The sequence below is a fragment of the Punica granatum genome, chromosome 4, assembly GCF_007655135.1.
Source record: "Punica granatum isolate Tunisia-2019 chromosome 4, ASM765513v2, whole genome shotgun sequence".
Lineage (NCBI taxonomy): Eukaryota > Viridiplantae > Streptophyta > Magnoliopsida > Myrtales > Lythraceae > Punica > Punica granatum.
The window spans coordinates 28067396-28086794 of record NC_045130.1 but is presented as its reverse complement, the minus strand read 5'-3'; the positions used below and the strand labels follow the sequence as shown (position 1 = coordinate 28086794).

Genomic DNA, 19399 nt, shown 5'->3' with positions numbered 1-19399 from the left:
TGAAGATGATGGAGAGGAGATTGGAGGAGCTGATGAGCAATGCAGAGCATTCTCTGCCCGTACTGCAGCATTGTGCTGCAACACATTGTCTGAAAGAAAATTTTTGAGTCTCTGTTAGAGTTGCAGCATAGCGCTGCAGCATAGTTTGAGCACCTAGCATAAATCTGGGCGAACTCGACTCGCGACTCGATGCGGCTTTCTTTGTGATTTTTCACCTGAATTGACTTGGGTTAACCTCTTTTGACCTGGTCTAGGACCTTTATAGGGTTTTCTCTTATGAACACAACCACAAAAACACATCTTTGAGAGAAAGAGGAAGAGAGGGTTAGGGTTCTTGCAATTGGGGCTTTGGATTTTTTGAGTGAGCGAGAGTGGGTACACTTGTAATCTCCCGATCTTCTAGTGGAGTTCTCCATGCTCCTGCGCCGTGGATATTTCTCTCTTTGGGTTTTATGGCGTAAATCTCGGTCGCTTTATTCTCCTCCATCTTCTACTCTACTTTGTTGCTTCCTTAGGTCTCATTCTTCGGATTTCTTACCTAGTCTCAAGGTGGTAAGTCTTACTATCAATCCATAGTGCACTCTCTGCCATGCAGCTTGTTGAGGTTGAAAGTTCTACATGAGGATATAGAATATGATATCTAGTTGCCAACCACTCACATGAGCTTCTAAATGGCCTTCCTAGAGGTATGCCGCCTATTTCCATGCCTCTGTACCTACCGTCGACATATATTGTCGTGACGATTGAAGAATGTTGAGGTCAGTAGAATACTCACATCATTTGGCTTTCTTTTTTAAGGATCTTGGGGGGAGGACTGTGAGCTAGCTCTTTGATGCACTTCCCGCGCTCAGAATGATAGAGCAATTAGTCGAAACTCGAAAATGGTTCGGGAGTATTTTACATCCCGCATTTTAGAAATAAAATAAGTTGAGAAATAAAAATAAAATAATAATAAAAAAAATGTAGGAAAATTTGCATCACTAGTAAATTGGTAATTGACTTTCTTTTTCCTTCTTTTGTCCAATTAATGAAAATTACCGTTTGTTAATAAAATTTAATTAATTGAACAATTATTTTTTTGTTACAAAGGAGGTCCAAAAATTTAACACAATGATAAAACAAAAATACTAATGGCTATTAAGGGTGATAGGTAGTTCCACAACAACTACCAAAATTATAATATCTTAATTGACAGATGAAGAAAATAGCGCCACTGTGCCACTAAACAATTTTTTCTTTCAAGAAGATATGTGCATAAGTGCATATAGCCTAATTATTAGTTTTATTTGACAATTAAAACGTTTATTTAATCGAGGGAATTTGGATCGGTTATTAGTTGATAAGGTGAGTAATGAGGTATCATATGAAAGTGAGGAAAAATTAGGTTGATGGAGAGGAAAAATAAAAGAATTCTGAAAAGTTAATATGGTAGTAGCTGATTAATAGGTTATGCTAATAAGGTAATCATGGGTCTGTAAGCCATTTTCAATCTAAAAATTCGAACTAATAAGTTATTATATTTAGTTTCCTACAAATCTATAAATTTCTTTCTATTTTTCTCACGTACAGCAAACAACTCTTAACAAGTCTCACGTACAGCAAACAACTCTTAACAAACTCATGATAAAAATTATATAATGAGTGAGAAAACTAGACGTAAAAATATATTTTCACCATCACTCTTGCTCTTCCTCCCCCTTTAATTCATTTCTGTCATTTCTATCTTCTGAATTGCTCAAGTTACGACATTTACTTATCCATTTCTTTCTACATAAAAGACTGTGTTGTATTAATGGAATTGCCATGTAAATGAGAATCGATATATGCGACATTCTACTCTCGTATCCGTAGGTTCAAAATTAAAAACATTAAAAAAGAAAAGATTTTCTAAAATCCCATGTGCGGCGCGTGTATGAGTCAAGTGTATATATATATAAATCACCTATAAATATTATGTTGGGGATTTATACCTTGGGACGGATAGTTTGGAGATGAAGACGGAGCCCAATTCGGATTCGGAGAAGACGAACTTTAGAGACAGTCGAAGAAGACAATGTTAATCTTGAAATTGAAGTCGAAGAAGACAATGTTAATAGCAATCTTTGATATTGAATAATTGCTTTGAGGCACGAGTTGATGTTTTCCGAAAAGAATTATTCGCTCACACACGAAGTTGTTATTGGATTTTTGACGAGTCTCGATTTGAAGATACAACGAAGCGTTTGTGTATTCTATGACTAGCAAAATGGTAAAATACCATATTCTCACTTAATATTCTGAAATTATTTTTACTCAATTAATTGATAATGATTTTTGACACGAAACCATTATTATATATCATTTGAAGGGGCAAGTAATGGTGCCTTTAGAATTGGGACATAATCCATGGGTGAAGGGATTGGAAGGCAACGTCTTTTATACATAAATAAATGTGTGTGCACTGGTGATGAAATGGCGGCGGCTTCCAAAGTAACCGCTCCCCTTGCGAACCTTGCCTCCAAATCAATGTTAAGAGTTCTCTTAATCTCATGGCAGCCTCATAGCATAATCCCCATCCTAGAGCTGTTAATTCGAAAGCAACAGAACTTGCAAGAGGTAAGGATATGTTTCAGAGAATTCACATTCGCATCTCATGCTAACGATTACATTTTCCTCTAATCAGAACAGCATCCTCAGAAAAATAAAGATATAACCAAATACAGAGTTCCGGGCTTATAAGCTAGAAATGTAGTCTGGCCCGGGCTTCTTAACAAAAAGCATAGAGAGTTCGAACATCCTCCAACTTTCATTCTATCACTTGTAGAATTCAAAATCAGTATCAGGCTTCTTCACATTAGCACGGTATCCCTTCTCAAAGTCCTTTGGTAATATGACATACCGATTCTTGCGAACAGCATGCATACCCGCTTCTTGACATATAGCAGCAATCTGCAAAAATGGATGATGACGTCATAAAAAGTTTTCTTTCTTTGTGTTTGCAAAGGATTTGTCTAGGTGGGAGATCACTCCCTTGCCGACATTGATTTGTGGTGAACCTGCTAATGACCTATCTAATCCAGCTAGATCACAATAGTGAACATTCGGTTGTCATGAACATATGTTGCTATGCAATAAGAACTCAGAAAAGCATCCCCAGCTACTTGTTTCAAGTTCGTTGTAATTTACAAATGAAAATTAACAAATGAGAACAGAAACTAGCAGGGACCATAGATCATATTCAACTAACCTCAGCAGCACTAATCTTATCAGGCCGAGAGACGTAGTCCTCCAAGTCGACCTCATCACCGAGGTTCATCTTAGCAGTGCAAACCTGCAATTTGGTTGGGTAGACTCAAAATTGATTAAAAATTGAACGCATAACGTCTAACATATTACTGCAGAAGTAACAAATTCTTTAACTAAGAAACCAACTTAAGAAAAATAGTCAGCCTCTGACAATGTAAGCATATGGTTACCATAAGGAGACACAGGGAGGAAAGAGAAAGGAGTGGCAAAACAGGATAATAGAATGAGAATTGTTAAGAGCTGTACTTGGAAAACAAGCCTCTTTTGTCTCCTATCAGGCAGTGGAAATTCAATTTTTCGATCAAGTCTTCCTGGACGGAGAAGGGCCGGATCCAACGTATCTGCTCGATTGGTTGCCATGATGACCTTAACATTAACTGTCTGGTCAAAACCGTCCATCTACAGAAAAAGGAGATCAATGGCCAAGGCCAAGACTTTAGAATGGTTGACAAAGGCAGCATGAGAAGCATAGTAATTTGCTTGAATGCACGTTACACTATATTACAACTTCTTCACAATGCACAACATGCTGACCTGGTTCAGGAGTTCCATCAGGATACGCTGAACTTCTCTATCTGCTCCAGTCTGGGCATCAAATCTTGCTGTAGCAATTGCATCTACCTCATCGATAAAAATTATTGCAGGTGCATTTTCTTTGGCTAGGCGGAAAACATCCCTAACCATTCTTGGACCCTAAGAGAAATTTAACAAAATGTACAATGATTAATTCCTCTCGAAGACTTGTATGTACAAAAGCTTTATCTATTCAAACAATGCCTCTATCATGTAAAGTTACTAGTAAAACTCATAACACAAAGAAGCAACAGCACATCAACTTTAATAATATTTTACTTATATCCATACATACATATCAGGGATCTAGTCAACTTTTAGGGGAAGTAGAAAATCGATTCAGAATCAGTTAGGAGACATACCTCCCCTAAATACTTCTGGACAAACTCTGAACCAACAACTCTGATGAAGGCCGCGGTTGTATGATTAGCAACAGCTTTGGCTAGCATCGTCTTACCTGTTCCTGGAGGACCATAGAGCAGGACACCACGTGGTGGATCAATCCCTATTTGCTTGTATAATTCATGGTGAGTGAGTGGCAATTCCACAGCTTCACGGATCTCCTGCTTCTGAATGTCGCAGCCTCCAATATCCTAGCAAACAAAGGGTAATATGATGCAAAAGTAAATCTCAACAGGACAGCCTCTGAGAAGACACCAACAAAGTTATGCATAGACTGAACCCAAGGTGTTGCATATCATAACACGGGGGCTAGATAAAGAATGATATTTCAATATAACCAGTGAAGCTACGTCTTATATATTACACATATGTTGATGAGAAATGTTATTCAGCAAACCCAATCAAGCATAACAAACTCTATTAATCTCCCAAGGGTAAATTTAACATGACCTCTAGAAAATGATGCAATACGCTAGCATGAATATGTTTCAGTCAAAGAGCACCAAATGAACCTTTTTCCCGCTTAAGTGGATCAACAACGTGCATATCCTCAATGAAACCATCATATGTTACCATACGACTCCCTATCCTTAGAACACCCTCTCTGTAGCATTACACCCATTTTCCTCTCAATTTTCTACCTTTCTTGTGAATGCCGAGATTAGCAGACGACTCCACCTATTTTTCTTTCGCAGTTAGTAGATACTAAGGAAAACCCTGACAATGAAGCATCGCAGGCCTTGCAACCATCACATCGTTACTTGTAAGGGTGCCCCTTGTCTTCTATGAGTGATTGCTGTCTCCTCTCAATGTCTTTCCATCCTAAGGAAAAATCGACTGCAGCCAACAAAGCCTAGAGCTTTCTCACTACTGATTATGCTGGGATATAAAGAAAAGAATGAAAGTCTTTCGCAATAAATCTGCAAGTCTTGCAGCCAAAAGATCCCAGGAAATGCAAAAGTGGGGCTTCCTAAGGCAGGACCTCATTCGCGGGGGGGAGAAGGGAAATAAACCCTAACAAAAAAAGAAGCATGATTTTCCGGTAACCTAAGTCCAGATCTCACACATATCAATCCAATTGAGTATGGCCCCAACATAGCTAAGCAAGAATTAGGTGGCTCCGGATGGAAGGAAGAAGGAATTGGAAAGCAGAGGTATACATACATTATAGGTGACATCAGGCTTCTCAGACTGACTCAGGAGTGAGATGCTGGAATCAGCTTCGGGGGGCAAAACGTCGACCAGAGCGTTGGAGTGGCGGTGCAGCGCCACCGAGGCCGAGGGCTTCAGAAGCTCGCGATTGATCGTGCTTAGGATACGGACGTAGTAATTGGAGCCGGTGGTAGAACCGACGATGCCGTTGTTCTGGTCGACCATCTCCATGAACTGGCCGATGACGAGGGGAACGGACTGGATCCGTTTGACCTCTTCCTGAGCGCGGAGGAGCTCGCGCTTGAGGTTCTTCTGCTCGTCCTTGACGTACTCTTCCTGGATGTCGATGAACTCGAGCTGCCGCTCAAGGGACTTGAGGCGGCTGTAGAGATCGTCCTCCTCGGAGGAGAACGGCTGGGATTCCGTCAGCTTGAGGAAGGAAGGCGGCAGCTCCGACGACACCATCATCGCTGCTGAACCTGCCATGGTCGATTGATTCTCTTTCCCCTCCTCCAAGTTTTCTTCAGCCCCTCAGCTTCTCCTCTCTCACACAGAGGATGCGAAGGATAGAGGATTCGGGTCGGGTGTGGCTGGCAATATATAGAGAACATACGTGATCTCAGTACCCCTGGCCTGATCGTGGGCCCAAAGGGCTGAGATCTGGACCCGATCCTTTGTGGGCCGGCTCAAGGCCCAAAATGTCTTTATTTCCACTAGTTGATACCTGCTCGTTGAGCGATACCATTTTATCAATTTGTTTACAACCAATTGAAGATAATCAACACATATATGCCAATAAAAAAATTAAACAAAAATATATTTACCAAGTAAATTTATCACTGTAAAATTGCCAGAGTAAAATGATAATATATAGTGTCATAATGGCATACAATGAGCCTTAGAAAAGAAAAGGCGTGGCTTGAACTAAAGCAAATAGAATATTTGTGTAAAATAAACTTTGACCTCCACTGTGTATAGAATATTATTTGAATTTGAAAAAATATCTCCTATCTTGTCATTATTGAGAAGATTTTTAATTTTTTAAGAAAGTTCATAATTACATATTATGATAACTTTGTTGAATAAAATACGGAAAAGATAGAAAAAATAATTTACTCGGAATTGAAAAAGTTACATACTTGAATCTTCAAATTAAGAAGTAAATTTTCAGGTAGTCTAAAAGTTGATCGACCACAAGCTGTGTTTAAAAAGATGACGTTTCACAAACACTACTCACCTTTTATATATTACAAGAGCGTGATCTGTGCTATGTAGGAAGTCAAACTTAAATAATAAATTGAACTCGTGAAATACTTTGACTTGTAAATATTTCACAAAACTAAGAGTAATTTTAAGTTATATTTCAAAGATAGACATTATTATTTAATCAATATATATAATTTCGCATAAACAATAACGTTGAAGAGAGGGAAAGAGAGAAGATAGAGAAGAGAGGACAAAAATTATAGGAGAGAAAAAGTGGAGTGAGTGAGATATGGGGAGTTAAAAGTACATATTCACCCTTATATTTAGTGACTTAATTTTGGAAATAATTTGAGTAAGGACAATTTTGAAAAGAAAGTTACCCACGACTTTCCTTTTCCAATTTGTTGTATTGATAAATAGGTAATTGATCTGAATCGAAAATTTAAAAAGTAGACATGCACTTGCTTAAAAAGAAATATGGAAGGCGTATATAGAAGAAAGAAAATATTGGGCGGGTGGCACTAGTTAATGATTTGAAATTAAGATATTTCGAATTCGATTCTCGATATTTATTTGTCGCGCATCTTTTATTTCACTTTTCCGTTATCCAATAATAAGTTGATGAATTGCAAGCATTGATCAATAATCAATTGATAAATAGATGTTATCCAATTATTATATTCATCTTTATTGCATCAAAAAAATATTCCAATTATGGTTGGGCTGGCTTGGGACTGAGGTTGTTCCTGAGAGGCGTAGATGAACGGAAGTTTGGGGGACGACTAGCTTGGCAGCGGCCACGTCGAAGCCGTGCCATGAGGAACGGTCGCCACTTGCCCCGCCACGTGCAGCCGTGCATGCTGCCAACACATCTCATCCCCAAACCCCCACAAATTTGCTTTAAAGCCCAAAGTGACTAACTCCAACAGCGGTCTCTGGAATCTGCTGGTTGATCACTCTGTTCAGGAGAAGTGAAACGAGCGAAGCGAAGAACAATAGCTAGCTCTGAAAAAATGGCCACCCACCCGGAGGTCCCCGGTGAGCCGACTCAGACCGGAACCGCCCTCCTGGAGACTGCGACCGCCGCCATCCAAGGCTTTGGCCCCCTCAACAAGATCCACCAGCACCTCTGCGCGTGAGTTCGATTTCGATATGCCATCATATCAGATAAATTGTTGGCACTTCCCTGTGCTTCAAAAGTGTGCAGACATAATCTGTACTGAATTAATTATTTGCAGGTTTCATTTCTACGCGGATGACATGACCCGGCAAGTCGAGGCCCACCACTTCTGTGCTCACCAGAACGAGGACATGAGGCAGTGCCTCATATACGACGGCCCTGACCCTGACGCCCGTCTCATCGGGGTCGAGTACATCGTGACGGAGGAGATCTTTCTCACCCTGCCCGACGAGGAGAAGCCCCTGTGGCACAGCCACGAGTATGAGGTCAAGGGCGGGTTCCTCTTCACGCCTGGGGTCCCTGGCCCCATCCAACGGCTGGAACTCGAGAAGGTCGCGAAGACTTATGGGAAGACCATCCATTTCTGGCAGGTCGATAAGGGTGACAGCCTCCCCGTTGGTTTGCCACAGATTATGATGGCCCTCACCCGGGAGGGTCAGCTCCAGGAGGATATCGCTACAAGTAATCCTAGTCTCTCTAGAATTTATCCATCTTAATTTGGCACATACATAATGTTCACATGCATATGCACGCCAGGATGCAAGGACCCTGGAATTCGAGTAAATGGGCAAGATCTTTGAGGGTATGATAGCGAGATATATCAGCAATTTAGGGCACAAAAATTGCCCCGGCCTCTCGGTCCATTCCTGTATACACGTATCGTGTAGCTTAGGCTGGTGTATTGGAAGTTGGCCTTATGATCTCTGGTTCTGATGCAAGTGTAGAGTGCAATTTCTTATTCTCTTTTAACAGAGTCCGTTGCCTTTCGCTTTAGCTGACAATGTATAATTTGCAGGTGTGGAGAAGAGATTCGGGGTTTCATTCCAGAAGGAAAAGGAGAACCGAGCGTACATGGCAGGACTGGCGCACGGAATACACCCGTTGGCGAATGCAGCTGGGAAAGGGCTTCAGACAGAGTTGAGGGAGGTGGGACTGTAAACCGATAGAATCCGTGCCCTGAGTCTTTGTGTGAGGACTGGATGGAGGACTGGTTATGTGACATTTCTTCTGGCCCTACCTTAAGAAGTATACATAACATATATATATATAACCTTATCTTGAGAATGTGTATGTATATATTTACATGGTATGGTCCTACTAGTTGGGAATGGTTGTCTAGACTGCTCCTCTGAACTTTCGGGTCAGGTTTTCAAATCTGCATTGTGTTTACGTTGCAAGAATGTATGGAAGCTTTTGGCAAAAGTCAACATTGTCTACCTCTATCTGTAGGGGTAGTGATAGTGCTTCAAACTTGGAATAGCACGAGCACAAAGAAATCGACATCGGCGAAGAAATTACCGAAGTTTAGCTTAAACCAGAATGTCATGGTGGTTCCGTGTAGCACATTGCCACCGCATGTACAATTTATTTTGAAAGCAACAAAGTTGTCGATGAAAGAGTAGCAAACAAGAGACTGCCAAACACAGAGTTGAAACCTCTTCCAGCTCTGGGAATTGCAGTGAGACTTAAAGCTAGTCTCGGTCGGGCTTCTCGATTAACTTCAGGTAAGTGAAGGCATCCCGTTAAATGCATTCTCCTAAAGGCATGTAACTGAAGGCATCTCATGTAACTAAAGGCATCTGTTATCAGAAGAAGTTGTGGCCACAGTTAGCACAGTGGCGTATATTCCCGTTTAATGGGATTTTTACAAATTTCAGATCACATTCTCGTTTAATGGGATTTTTACAAATTTCATAGCACGATTCTTGTTGTCTTACATTCTTAGGAGTTTACGTTATCAAGAATCGCAAATTACCATAAATTTTGTGGTCTCTTGAGTTATTTTTTAAATCCTTACGAGTTTATTTTGTTAAAGTTTATCGAGCCGGCTCATATTGGTTGGTTTGTTGATTTTTAACAAAAAATGGCCCAGCCCACAAATTTATCTCTCTCTATCTGTGCCAAGTCTTGTTAAAAATAAAACTAATTTTCTAATATTTAAAATTTTTGTTAAAATAAAGCTAATTTTCTAATATTTTAAATTTTTTTCATCAAGGTTCCGTTTATTTTTCGAATTATAATATATTATTCAATTCAATTTTATTTTTTTATCAATTTAATAACATAATCATTATTTTTTATTTTTTATAATTTAATAATAAATTTATTTTAGTCGCTAGTATTGTTCTTAGCTGATATGACCGGATAAGTTTCTCATCATCGTAATTTTTGTACTCTTCTTGGAACTTCATTCGGGACTGAAACTCTTTATAGCCTATAATATATCTTCTCCTATTCTATCAAAAATAAATAAATAATTTTTTCCTATCCCAATCCTAATATACAAACATACATATATATATGTATGGCATTTGCTTTAAAAAGAAAAAGAACCATAGTTTTTGCTGAAGGAAGTTTCTATGGAGGAACGACGACGAGAGGAGTTCAAGCGAGAGCTCGGTCGGCTATCAATTTTCTGAAACCCTCCTTGGACTGGGGTGGAGTGGAGTGGACTGGACTGTACTAGACTGAGGTAATCCATCTCTCTCCTCGTCGATTTCTTACGGTGGGAGTTGATTATTGCTTTTTCATCTTCAGTCAGATGCCTGCATGTTGTTCGACGAAATGCCCTATTGTGCGTGAAACGTCGAAACTTTCGAAATGATCACTCTGTTTGTTTGTCAGGATTTTGGGTATCAAATAGAATCGAGAAATTTTTTGGCGGTAAGAACCGGGAAATTGGGACAATACTTTTGAAATATGTTCTTCAGAAATTCCTAAATGCGGGCTGTTATATTTCTTTTTTTTGCCAACTATTGAGGATGACGTTCTGGTATGTGTACAAGAACTGTTGCAGGGACTGACTTCTATTTACTCTCAGTCAAACAATTGATATATTCTAGGAGGAGGGGAAAATTGGTTCCGATGGCCGAAAATCCTTTGTTGCTAGAAGGTAAGCATGAGTCAGCAGTGAAAACCAGGGTGCTCACTGCTCCAGTGGGTTGGGAAGATTTGGGTTGTGCGATCTTCCCAACGAGATCCTTGTTCATGTCCTGTCTTTCGTCCCATTTAAGGAGGCCGTGAGGACAAGCGTGTTATCAAAAAGATGGGAGTACCTGTGGGCTTTCGTCCCTGATCTTCAGTTCATGCAATCTAATTTCTTAGCTCGCTATTTTGGATAGACTTGATGCCAAGTCCAAATTTTCTCAATGGGGCTACTTGAATGGTTCCTCTTTTTGTGAACTATGCAGTGTTGAGGATGACAGAAGGGACCATTTATTCTTTCACAAGTATTTGTTGAAAAGACATGGGGGTGTTGTCTCTGTTTCTAAATGAGGAGGCACGAGCTTGGACATGAACATTTTTCTCTTCCCGCAGAGGTTGTTTGTAGAACGATCTTGGAAATGGTTCTTTCTAGAGTTGCTTTCTCACATAATTTTCCCCTTAAAATAGTTGAGTGTAAATTTTTTGTCGATCATAAGAGACTCATGGGTCTGGTATAGAGATAAGAAATTAAACAGTCAAAGCATAAATTTGTTGTTAGCTTAGAGTTAAGGAAATTAATTTTGATTTGTAGTTCAATTTCCTTTCCTTTTTGTTCATATGTCTGTTATGAACTTCTCAAGTCTTGTATTACCATTAAGAAAACCAAAGAATAGGTATACTATATAGGACCTGTCTGTTTCTTTTACTTTTTATCGGATGTTTATTACAGGATGACTGATGTAGCATGAAGTAGAATTGCAATATATAATGCAACACAACCTATTGAAATTGCATTCTATACTATAGTCTTTCAATTCTCTCATATCTACAGGGTCTCCCCTCATGCATAATGGTAATTTTTGCTCAGTTCACGTGATTAAAGCTCCTCGGAAGTAAAGTTGCACTTTATATTCTTACAAAGCAATTCAAATAAGGTAAGTCCACTCCACACTAAGGATTATGGACTCTGGGACAGGACACTGCTTTTATTGCTTATCTATCACTAATTCCCATTGCCTATTAAATGTTGTAGATTATAGTATATTTCGTTTTTTGACAATGGAAATTCTGCCAGACTAAATATAGAGGCTAAGAAAAAGGATCAAGTATGCCTTGGGATTGGTGTTCCTGGAGGTAGCACTCATTACAAATACACTCAGAGAAACTCTAATATTTTCGTAAATGTGGATCAATTTGGTGTAATGATTATTATTTGAGCCATCATTCTAGGTATAATTATATATTTTCTGTTTATATTCAGCAAAAAAAAATATTTTCTGTTTGATGAGTCACGTAAATTTTATAGCTATTAGATATCTCATTTTGTATATACTTTGGTTTTTATGTTTCAATTTAAATATTGTAAAATGCAAAAGGAAGACTATTAATCCAAAGTAGTATACGTAAGAGGATTCTCACGAGTAACGTGCGTGTTGACCTACTAGTATTATTAAAAATTGATTGTGATAATGGTTAGAAAAAAATATGTGTGAAAATTTATTATTAAATGGGAGAAAAAGATAAAATAGTAATTATTATGTTGTTGAATTTCTGAAAAATGGAGTGTAGTAGACTGGAGTTGTACAATGCTAACCATATGGATTTCAATCAAACAAAATATATAATCTATAAAAAATTTAGACCTACTTAAGTACTCTTTAACGTAAATATGTTAATACTCATCAAAATTAAATCAATAAATAATTAATAAAGTTTGGAAGGTAGAGAGGAACCTTTGCATAGAGTTTGGAGGAGGAGAGGGAAGATATTTGCATGGAGTAGGATTTTATATTTAAATATACAGTTCTTGATTAATATAGTTTTATAACTTATAATATAATTCTAGAAATATACTTAGACTTATTGACAAATATAGCGTTGCAATATATTTCTTACCTAGAATATGCGATCTATATACTACTAATATAATGTAAACGGCATCTATGTCTATACATATATGCATATTATGGCCATGCAAATTATTTGAATGCCCTTATTGGGCTGTATTCCATTGTATGTCATTTATATATTGGGCGCTGTATGTATAATTTATATATATATATATATATATATTCTACTACATGTTTTCTTTTCTCGTATATATTCCGTTGGGCTACATGCAAATAATCTATATATTCTACTATATATTAAAACCTGAAACGATAAGTATATTTTTGCTTACTATATAATTGATGACATGGTATCGCGCGAGAGTTTCGTTTTATATTTTTAATGATGTGAGGGCGTAAGAATTTATCTCGGGACAATATTTTCAATATATATATATCTATATATAGATATAGATTGATTGATTGATTTTAGATAAGTTTCATGATTCTCAATTTAAAATAGTATTTTATAATGACTACAGGGAGAAAGAAAGTTACACCAACTAACTCCATTCTCCCTTTCTTCTTGATATGGATTATCATATGGGCTTGGGCTTGTTAATTTATAATGGGCCATGAGCCTAGCCCATGACCCTGCCCAAAGCATGTGGGAATGAAGATTAGGAGACACAGTCCGACAATAGTATTGAAGAGGTACTGATGAGCTACCGACGCAGACTTTGCCTTTGAGATGTATTTCAGCCGGTTACCATATCATGCTAGAAACCAGGGGACTGAGATTGTTAGCAAGAACAAAAATGTTTCTGCCAAACCAGATAAAAAGCGAAATCTCGGAAACCTCCAGTCATAGAGCACACATTTCTAGTCGTCCAAGGTCAGTTACTAATTGGGCTCCGGTTGTTGGAAGGGAGTAGGAAGATATATGAGGAATCAATTACCAAATCCACTATGTTTATTCAAATTATTTCGAGTGGAGTTCGGGAAAAGACATCCTTCCTGGAATATATATATATATATATTCTCATATCTGTCAGAGAACGCTACCTACAACTAATGAGTATGGTTTATTGAGTGTGCAACTATAATATGCAAGAATTTAATTGCCGGAGGGACGATTATTTCAGACTCCTCAATTCATTCATCAAAACAGAGGCGACGCTAGGAAACTCCTCGCAACCACGAACAATTTAATTACTTCGGGCTGTGTAGGGATACTGGAAAAAGTTTTCCATTTGGCATTCAAGCAACTTCATAGAAAGGTACAATAGAGGAAAAAAAAAAGCTCAGGGGTAGCCATCAGATATTACAACTTTCTAACCCCTAATTACGGAAAGCTAAATTGAAAGAGAATCCAAACTTGGAAATTTCTTAAGAGAGGACTTGGGGGTTGACTTTGACTAATATTGTGATACATTTTCCAAAAGGAGGGTGTAATTCCATGCGCCTTCAGTTATTGAGTCCTTCACTAATTGGTCCTTGACTCTGATTAATTAGTGATGAGTCAGTAATGTGGAATTTCCAAAGCTGTATCTATGGAAGGATTATCAATATCTATATCTATATATCTATATATATATATATATATATATAAACAAAGTCCCGAATCGAATTCTCGCACCGCCACATCATAAAAAAATAAAACGGAGCTCATAGTCAAATTCACATGCCGCATATCATCATTTATACTAAGGAAATTGTTATATTCTTATTAAGGAAATTTTATTAATTGATTATGTAGTAAATATATAAATTTTATATATAAGGCACAACAAAATATATATAAGGGAATAAAATATCACATAAGACACAACGGAATATATATAAGGGAACAAAATATGAAACAAAATATATAGATAATATATAGATCTCCCAAAATTTACATAATTGGAACATAAACGGATTGAAGATAGACATTTTTATTCTCAATTCATGGATGATATTTCTAATTTCATTTCAACGAAACTAATATCACAAATACCGCGCGTAATGCGGATACAATATCTATTTACTATGTCATAATTTGCTTTAAACTAATTCTTATAGTCTAAGTATTCTTTCAAAACCTGAATATTTTACTGATCATCTTCTTTAATTGTATTGTCAGCTTGTAGTGCGGCCATGTTGTTCTCTAGTATCCCTATAAATAGATGTCATAGTAACTGTAATCCTCCACCCTAACCGCCCCAGCTATATGAGTATGAGTATTCCATCCCAAACAATTACTGGGAAGAACGAATAGAGAATGATGACGATGAACAATATTTGGCTTCTCCCCTTCCTGATGATCTTACGCCTTTCTGTGATTGCTGTTGCTGCTCCCAGCAATAGTACATCTTACCATTCTCATTCATCCCAACATCATTCGAGCCATATCAGCGAGTGCGATGCCTTGCTACAGTTCAGCAATTCATTTACCATCTCAAGGGATGCATCTGCTGATTATTGCGACTATGTGGCCAATACATCATATCCAAAGACGGCCTCGTGGAAGAACAACACCGATTGTTGCTCTTGGGATGGAGTCATGTGCCACAAATCCACAAATCACGTCATCGCCCTTGACCTCAGCTGCAGCTGGCTCCGAGGAGCCTTCCATTCCAACAGCACCCTCTTTTCACTCCCCACAATTCAGAAGCTCAATCTCGCTGGTAACGATTTCAATGGCTCAGAAATTTCCCCCAGGTTCGGTATCTTCACCGGAATGACAAATCTCAGTCTCTCTTATTCTGAATTCTCGGGGCCCATTCCTCTTGGAGACCTTGCCCACCTCACCCACTTGGACCTCAGGTATAACAACCTCAGCGACACGGTGTACTTTGAAATGTTTGCAAGGTTTGAAAATCTCCAGTTTCTTAACCTTGGAGGAAATGATCTTACTGTGTTGTTGCAAAGCAATGGCAACTGTTCCTTCCCGAGGCTCAAAGTGTTGGGATTATCTCGTTGCAACTTAACGAAATTCCCATATTTCTTGAGTTCTTCGGATGAGCTGATAGAATTGGACCTTTCGGGAAACATAATTAGTGGTTGGATTCCTGAGTGGTTTGGAAGAGTAAGGGGGAACGCATTGACGCACTTGGATCTCTCGTCCAACAATTTCACTGGAGAGATCCCATCTTCAATTTGCCAACTGAGTTCACTAACATATCTATACCTCTCAAATAACAATCTCAGGGGCACCATCCCAAGATGCTTGGGAAATTTAAGCAATCTCTCCGGTTTGCATTTGGGCGACAATCTATTACAGGGTCCACTGCCGCGATCTTTAGCAAACTGTACAAGCTTACAGTATTTAATTGTCAGTTACAATGATATATATGACACTTTCCCACACTGGCTTTTAAATGCTACCTTCCACAGCTTGTATACTCTAGGTTTGCAGTCAAACAAGTTTCATGGTGTCATTAGTGAAATTCCCCTCTCTCCGCACCTTTCATACTTAAGACTCTCCAACAACCAGTTTTCTGGCCCGTTTCCGATAAACTTCTACCAAAATTCAAGTGTTGATTTGGTTGACTTATCCAATAACAATTTTGAAGGACCACTCCCTGTTCCTCCACCCACCATCAGATACTATCTCATTCCAAACAATAATTTTAGTGGAAGCATTCCTTCTCAGATTTGCCACAACCCTCTGCTAGAAGTCCTCGATTTGTCCATTAACAGCTTGACTGGCTCCATCCCTCATTGTCTCATAAATCTCAATGCATCTCTATCAGTATTGGACCTTGGAACAAATGAGCTTTTCGGTCAGATGCCAGATATATTTGTCCCAATGACCAGCTTGAGGGTGATCCGCATGAGTCAAAATCGACTTGGAGGCAAACTGCCACCATCTTTGGCACATTGTGACAAATTGGAAATTCTGGATCTCAGTGAAAATAAGTTTTATGGTAGCTTCCCTAATTGGTTAGAAACTCTTCAGAACTTGAAAATACTTGTCCTGAGATCCAACCAGTTCCACAGTCTGGTGGAAAGTTCCAATAGAACTAATCATCCTTTCCCAGCGCTGCACATTTTCGACCTCTCAAACAACGACTTTTACGGTCCCCTGCCTTTTAAGTACATTGCTCACTTAAAAGCCATGAAGGAAGATAGAAGCCACCGTTTACAATATATGGGTCAGGGAAATGAATACTATCATGATTCCGTTGTGTTGTTCATCAAAGGAAGTGAGTTGATGTTCTCGAGGGTTCTGACTTTTCTTAAAACCATTGACTTATCAAGCAACTCCTTTGATGGAGAGATTTCAATGGAAGTCGGAGATCTGAAAGGACTCCAGGGGCTCAACTTTTCTCATAACAACCTGATTGGCAATATTCCATATTCTATGGGAAATCTAATTAACCTCGAGTGGTTGCACCTCTCCTCGAACAAGCTCAAAGGGGAGATCCCTAGAGGATTGGCAGATCTTCAGTTTCTCTCCTGGTTGGATCTCTCAGATAACCAGCTCGTGGGACCCATTCCTCCAAGCATGCAATTCGACACGTTTCCCTCCGTTATTTTTGGTGACAATCCCGGATTGTGTGGGCATCCCCTCCCAAAAGCATGCAGAGAGGAGAATAATGCACGAAAAAGGAACCCCTCAACTGGCCACGAGGAAGAATCGAGCAATAGTATTGAATGGAGGGCGGTACTGATGGGCTATGGATGCGGGCTTAGCTTCGGGATTTCAGCATGTTACATTATGCTGGAAACCATGAGACCTAGATGGTTGGTCAGAATGGTTGAGAGGGAGATAGCCAGGAGAACAAGCAAGCCGAAGAAAAATTTTGCACCGAGAAATCATGGAAGGTACCTTTCATTACAGATTCCACCTCGCATATATATTGTGGATTGCACATTTTTGAACACATGAAAGCCAATACTTTTCTTAAGGCTCTAATATTATTTTCTCAATGCAAAAACTATAAAAACCTACAGGAGGAGCATCACAGGTCGATGAGATGGCTAGGGCGAGGCAAACATTGGCAGATGAACAGATGCTTAAATAACAGAATTTTTCTGTTTTGTCGGTACAATACTCTTAATCGTAATATAATGTCTGTCTTTACTCTTTCACTATAGGCTACTACCAATAATTTCCTCTGTTCCAAAACTGTGCATTTTTCTTAAAAAGGAAGCATGCCAAATCCCGACCATATAACTGAGTCGGGCTGCACTGATGCCTCAGAATATTATCATGACCGCATTAATCTCGGCCCTCCAGTGACACTAACAGAATTATAATACAGCTCATTCAATTGAATAGCCTCTTCTCGGGCAAAACTGCCGTCGACAATACATGGTGATCCAAGTGAAACTGAGCACCTTACTAATCAACTAATGCATCTACCTGTTCCTAATTTACTTATTTTAACAAACTCAACATCAATCCCTTCAATCTTGGACCATTCAAGGTCTCTGGACTACACTCGCCGCAACAGAACTGAGGGAAAAAGGGGTTGGTTCATATACTACCCCGGGTTGGAACTTTGATTAAGATCATTAATTAGAAAAGGTATGTGAAAGTAAAAGCAGGAAAATGATGGAGAAATTATAAGAGAAGAAATCAGACATGGAAATGGGCATTAATCCATCATCCTCAGCTTTTCCAGCAAAAAAGAAGACAAGGAATTAAATAGAATCGGGACACTTTTGATGACTTTATTTATGATGCAGATGAGAAAAAGGTTCTCTAGTCTTTGCATGATTGGCGAAAAAGGAACCAATGCAGTTCATTATAGCCGAGAAAAACTTTACCCATCAATGTGCATAACAAATTCTTCAGTCTTAGTGGTAATCTCGTGAGACGTATGCCATTCCCCCGTACGTACAACGGCGACTCTGTGAAACATTTTGAAGGCAGAGCAATATCAGGGATGCGAATGCGGTGTGTGTGGGCTGCCTTTCAGTTCATGTTGTCTTCACCATAAAAACAGTAGCAATGCTTCATCTCACGTGCGGTGCAATAATGTTATTGCTTTTCTGTCGAACCCACCTTTCCAGACTTCCAGTGCAGATGTTTAGGGTTTAGGCTGATCTTCTGCCTCTCCCAGGAATGGTGGTAACAGCATAAACTGGATTCCCCTAGGCAAATGTTGCATGTCGAGACATCTGAAAACTCAACAACTCGGTTAATTGTCTTATCAAAAGCTTCATCTAGTGATCAAATTTTTAGATATAGCCCAAAAAATTGACCTTCTCTAGTACTCAAGATTATTTCAAAAGAAAAATTTAGAGCACTTGTTACATAATCTTTGACATATATTTATTGGAATGTCCATAATCTTTTGATTAGGCCATATACAACATGATACATTCTTCATATATATTTTTTTTCTTTTGTTTCTCCTCTTCTCTTGTCAAAACTTACGCCAATGTATCGTACATTAGGAATTGAGCTACTAGACGATTTTCCAAGTTAATCTTTCAACGTGCAGGAAAGGCATGTGCTCTTTTTACAGTGGTAATCTTTTTGCCGCTTGCAGCAGTTTTTACTGCAAACTTGAAATGGGAAAAGTAAACGAGAGAGAACAGTAAACTTATGATCAGGCGGACAAGGACACAAGCTTCGGATGATGCCCTCCGACTTTTGAGATGATGTCTTCTTTGCTAACAGAATAAATGTCTATCTCTATATGAAGTCATGGAAGCATTCAATCAGTTAAGATAGGCGCGAAAAAAGTCATATGTGTGGGTTGCGCTTCGAGTCAGTAATATGATTGATGACTACATGCAACTAAACCTGATTAAACTCAAATAATATTGAAGTTGTTCAGTTTTAATATTCATGCGACTGATTGGTCTAAATTAACAGAGTAGGGAAAAAGCCGGAATTGTTTGTCAG

General features: G+C 38.7%; 3 protein-coding genes across 3 annotated transcripts; 2 read left to right on the top strand and 1 right to left on the bottom strand.

Moving 5' to 3' along the window:
- Positions 1-2569: 2569 nt before the first annotated feature.
- Positions 2570-5984, bottom strand: LOC116205138 (26S proteasome regulatory subunit 6B homolog). Its single transcript, XM_031537634.1, has 6 exons — positions 5425-5984; positions 4221-4451; positions 3820-3978; positions 3532-3684; positions 3227-3310; positions 2570-2928 (listed from the first exon to the last, which is right to left on the bottom strand). Exons 1-6 carry the CDS (start codon positions 5896-5898, stop codon positions 2794-2796), a joined length of 1236 nt encoding a protein of 411 aa, XP_031393494.1. The 5' UTR covers positions 5899-5984; the 3' UTR covers positions 2570-2793.
- A 1342-nt stretch (positions 5985-7326) lies between these two features.
- Positions 7327-9040, top strand: LOC116204924 (oil body-associated protein 1A-like). The gene is made up of 3 exons (XM_031537296.1): positions 7327-7753; positions 7857-8260; positions 8595-9040. Exons 1-3 carry the CDS (start codon positions 7632-7634, stop codon positions 8735-8737), a joined length of 669 nt encoding a protein of 222 aa, XP_031393156.1. The 5' UTR covers positions 7327-7631; the 3' UTR covers positions 8738-9040.
- Positions 9041-14699: 5659 nt separating this feature from the next.
- On the top strand, positions 14700-17628 carry LOC116203359 (receptor-like protein Cf-9 homolog). The gene is made up of 2 exons (XM_031535048.1): positions 14700-17364; positions 17494-17628. The coding sequence occupies exons 1-2, from the start codon at positions 14816-14818 to the stop codon at positions 17513-17515; spliced, it is 2571 nt and encodes an 856-aa protein (XP_031390908.1). The 5' UTR covers positions 14700-14815; the 3' UTR covers positions 17516-17628.
- The last annotated feature ends 1771 nt before the right edge of the window (positions 17629-19399 follow it).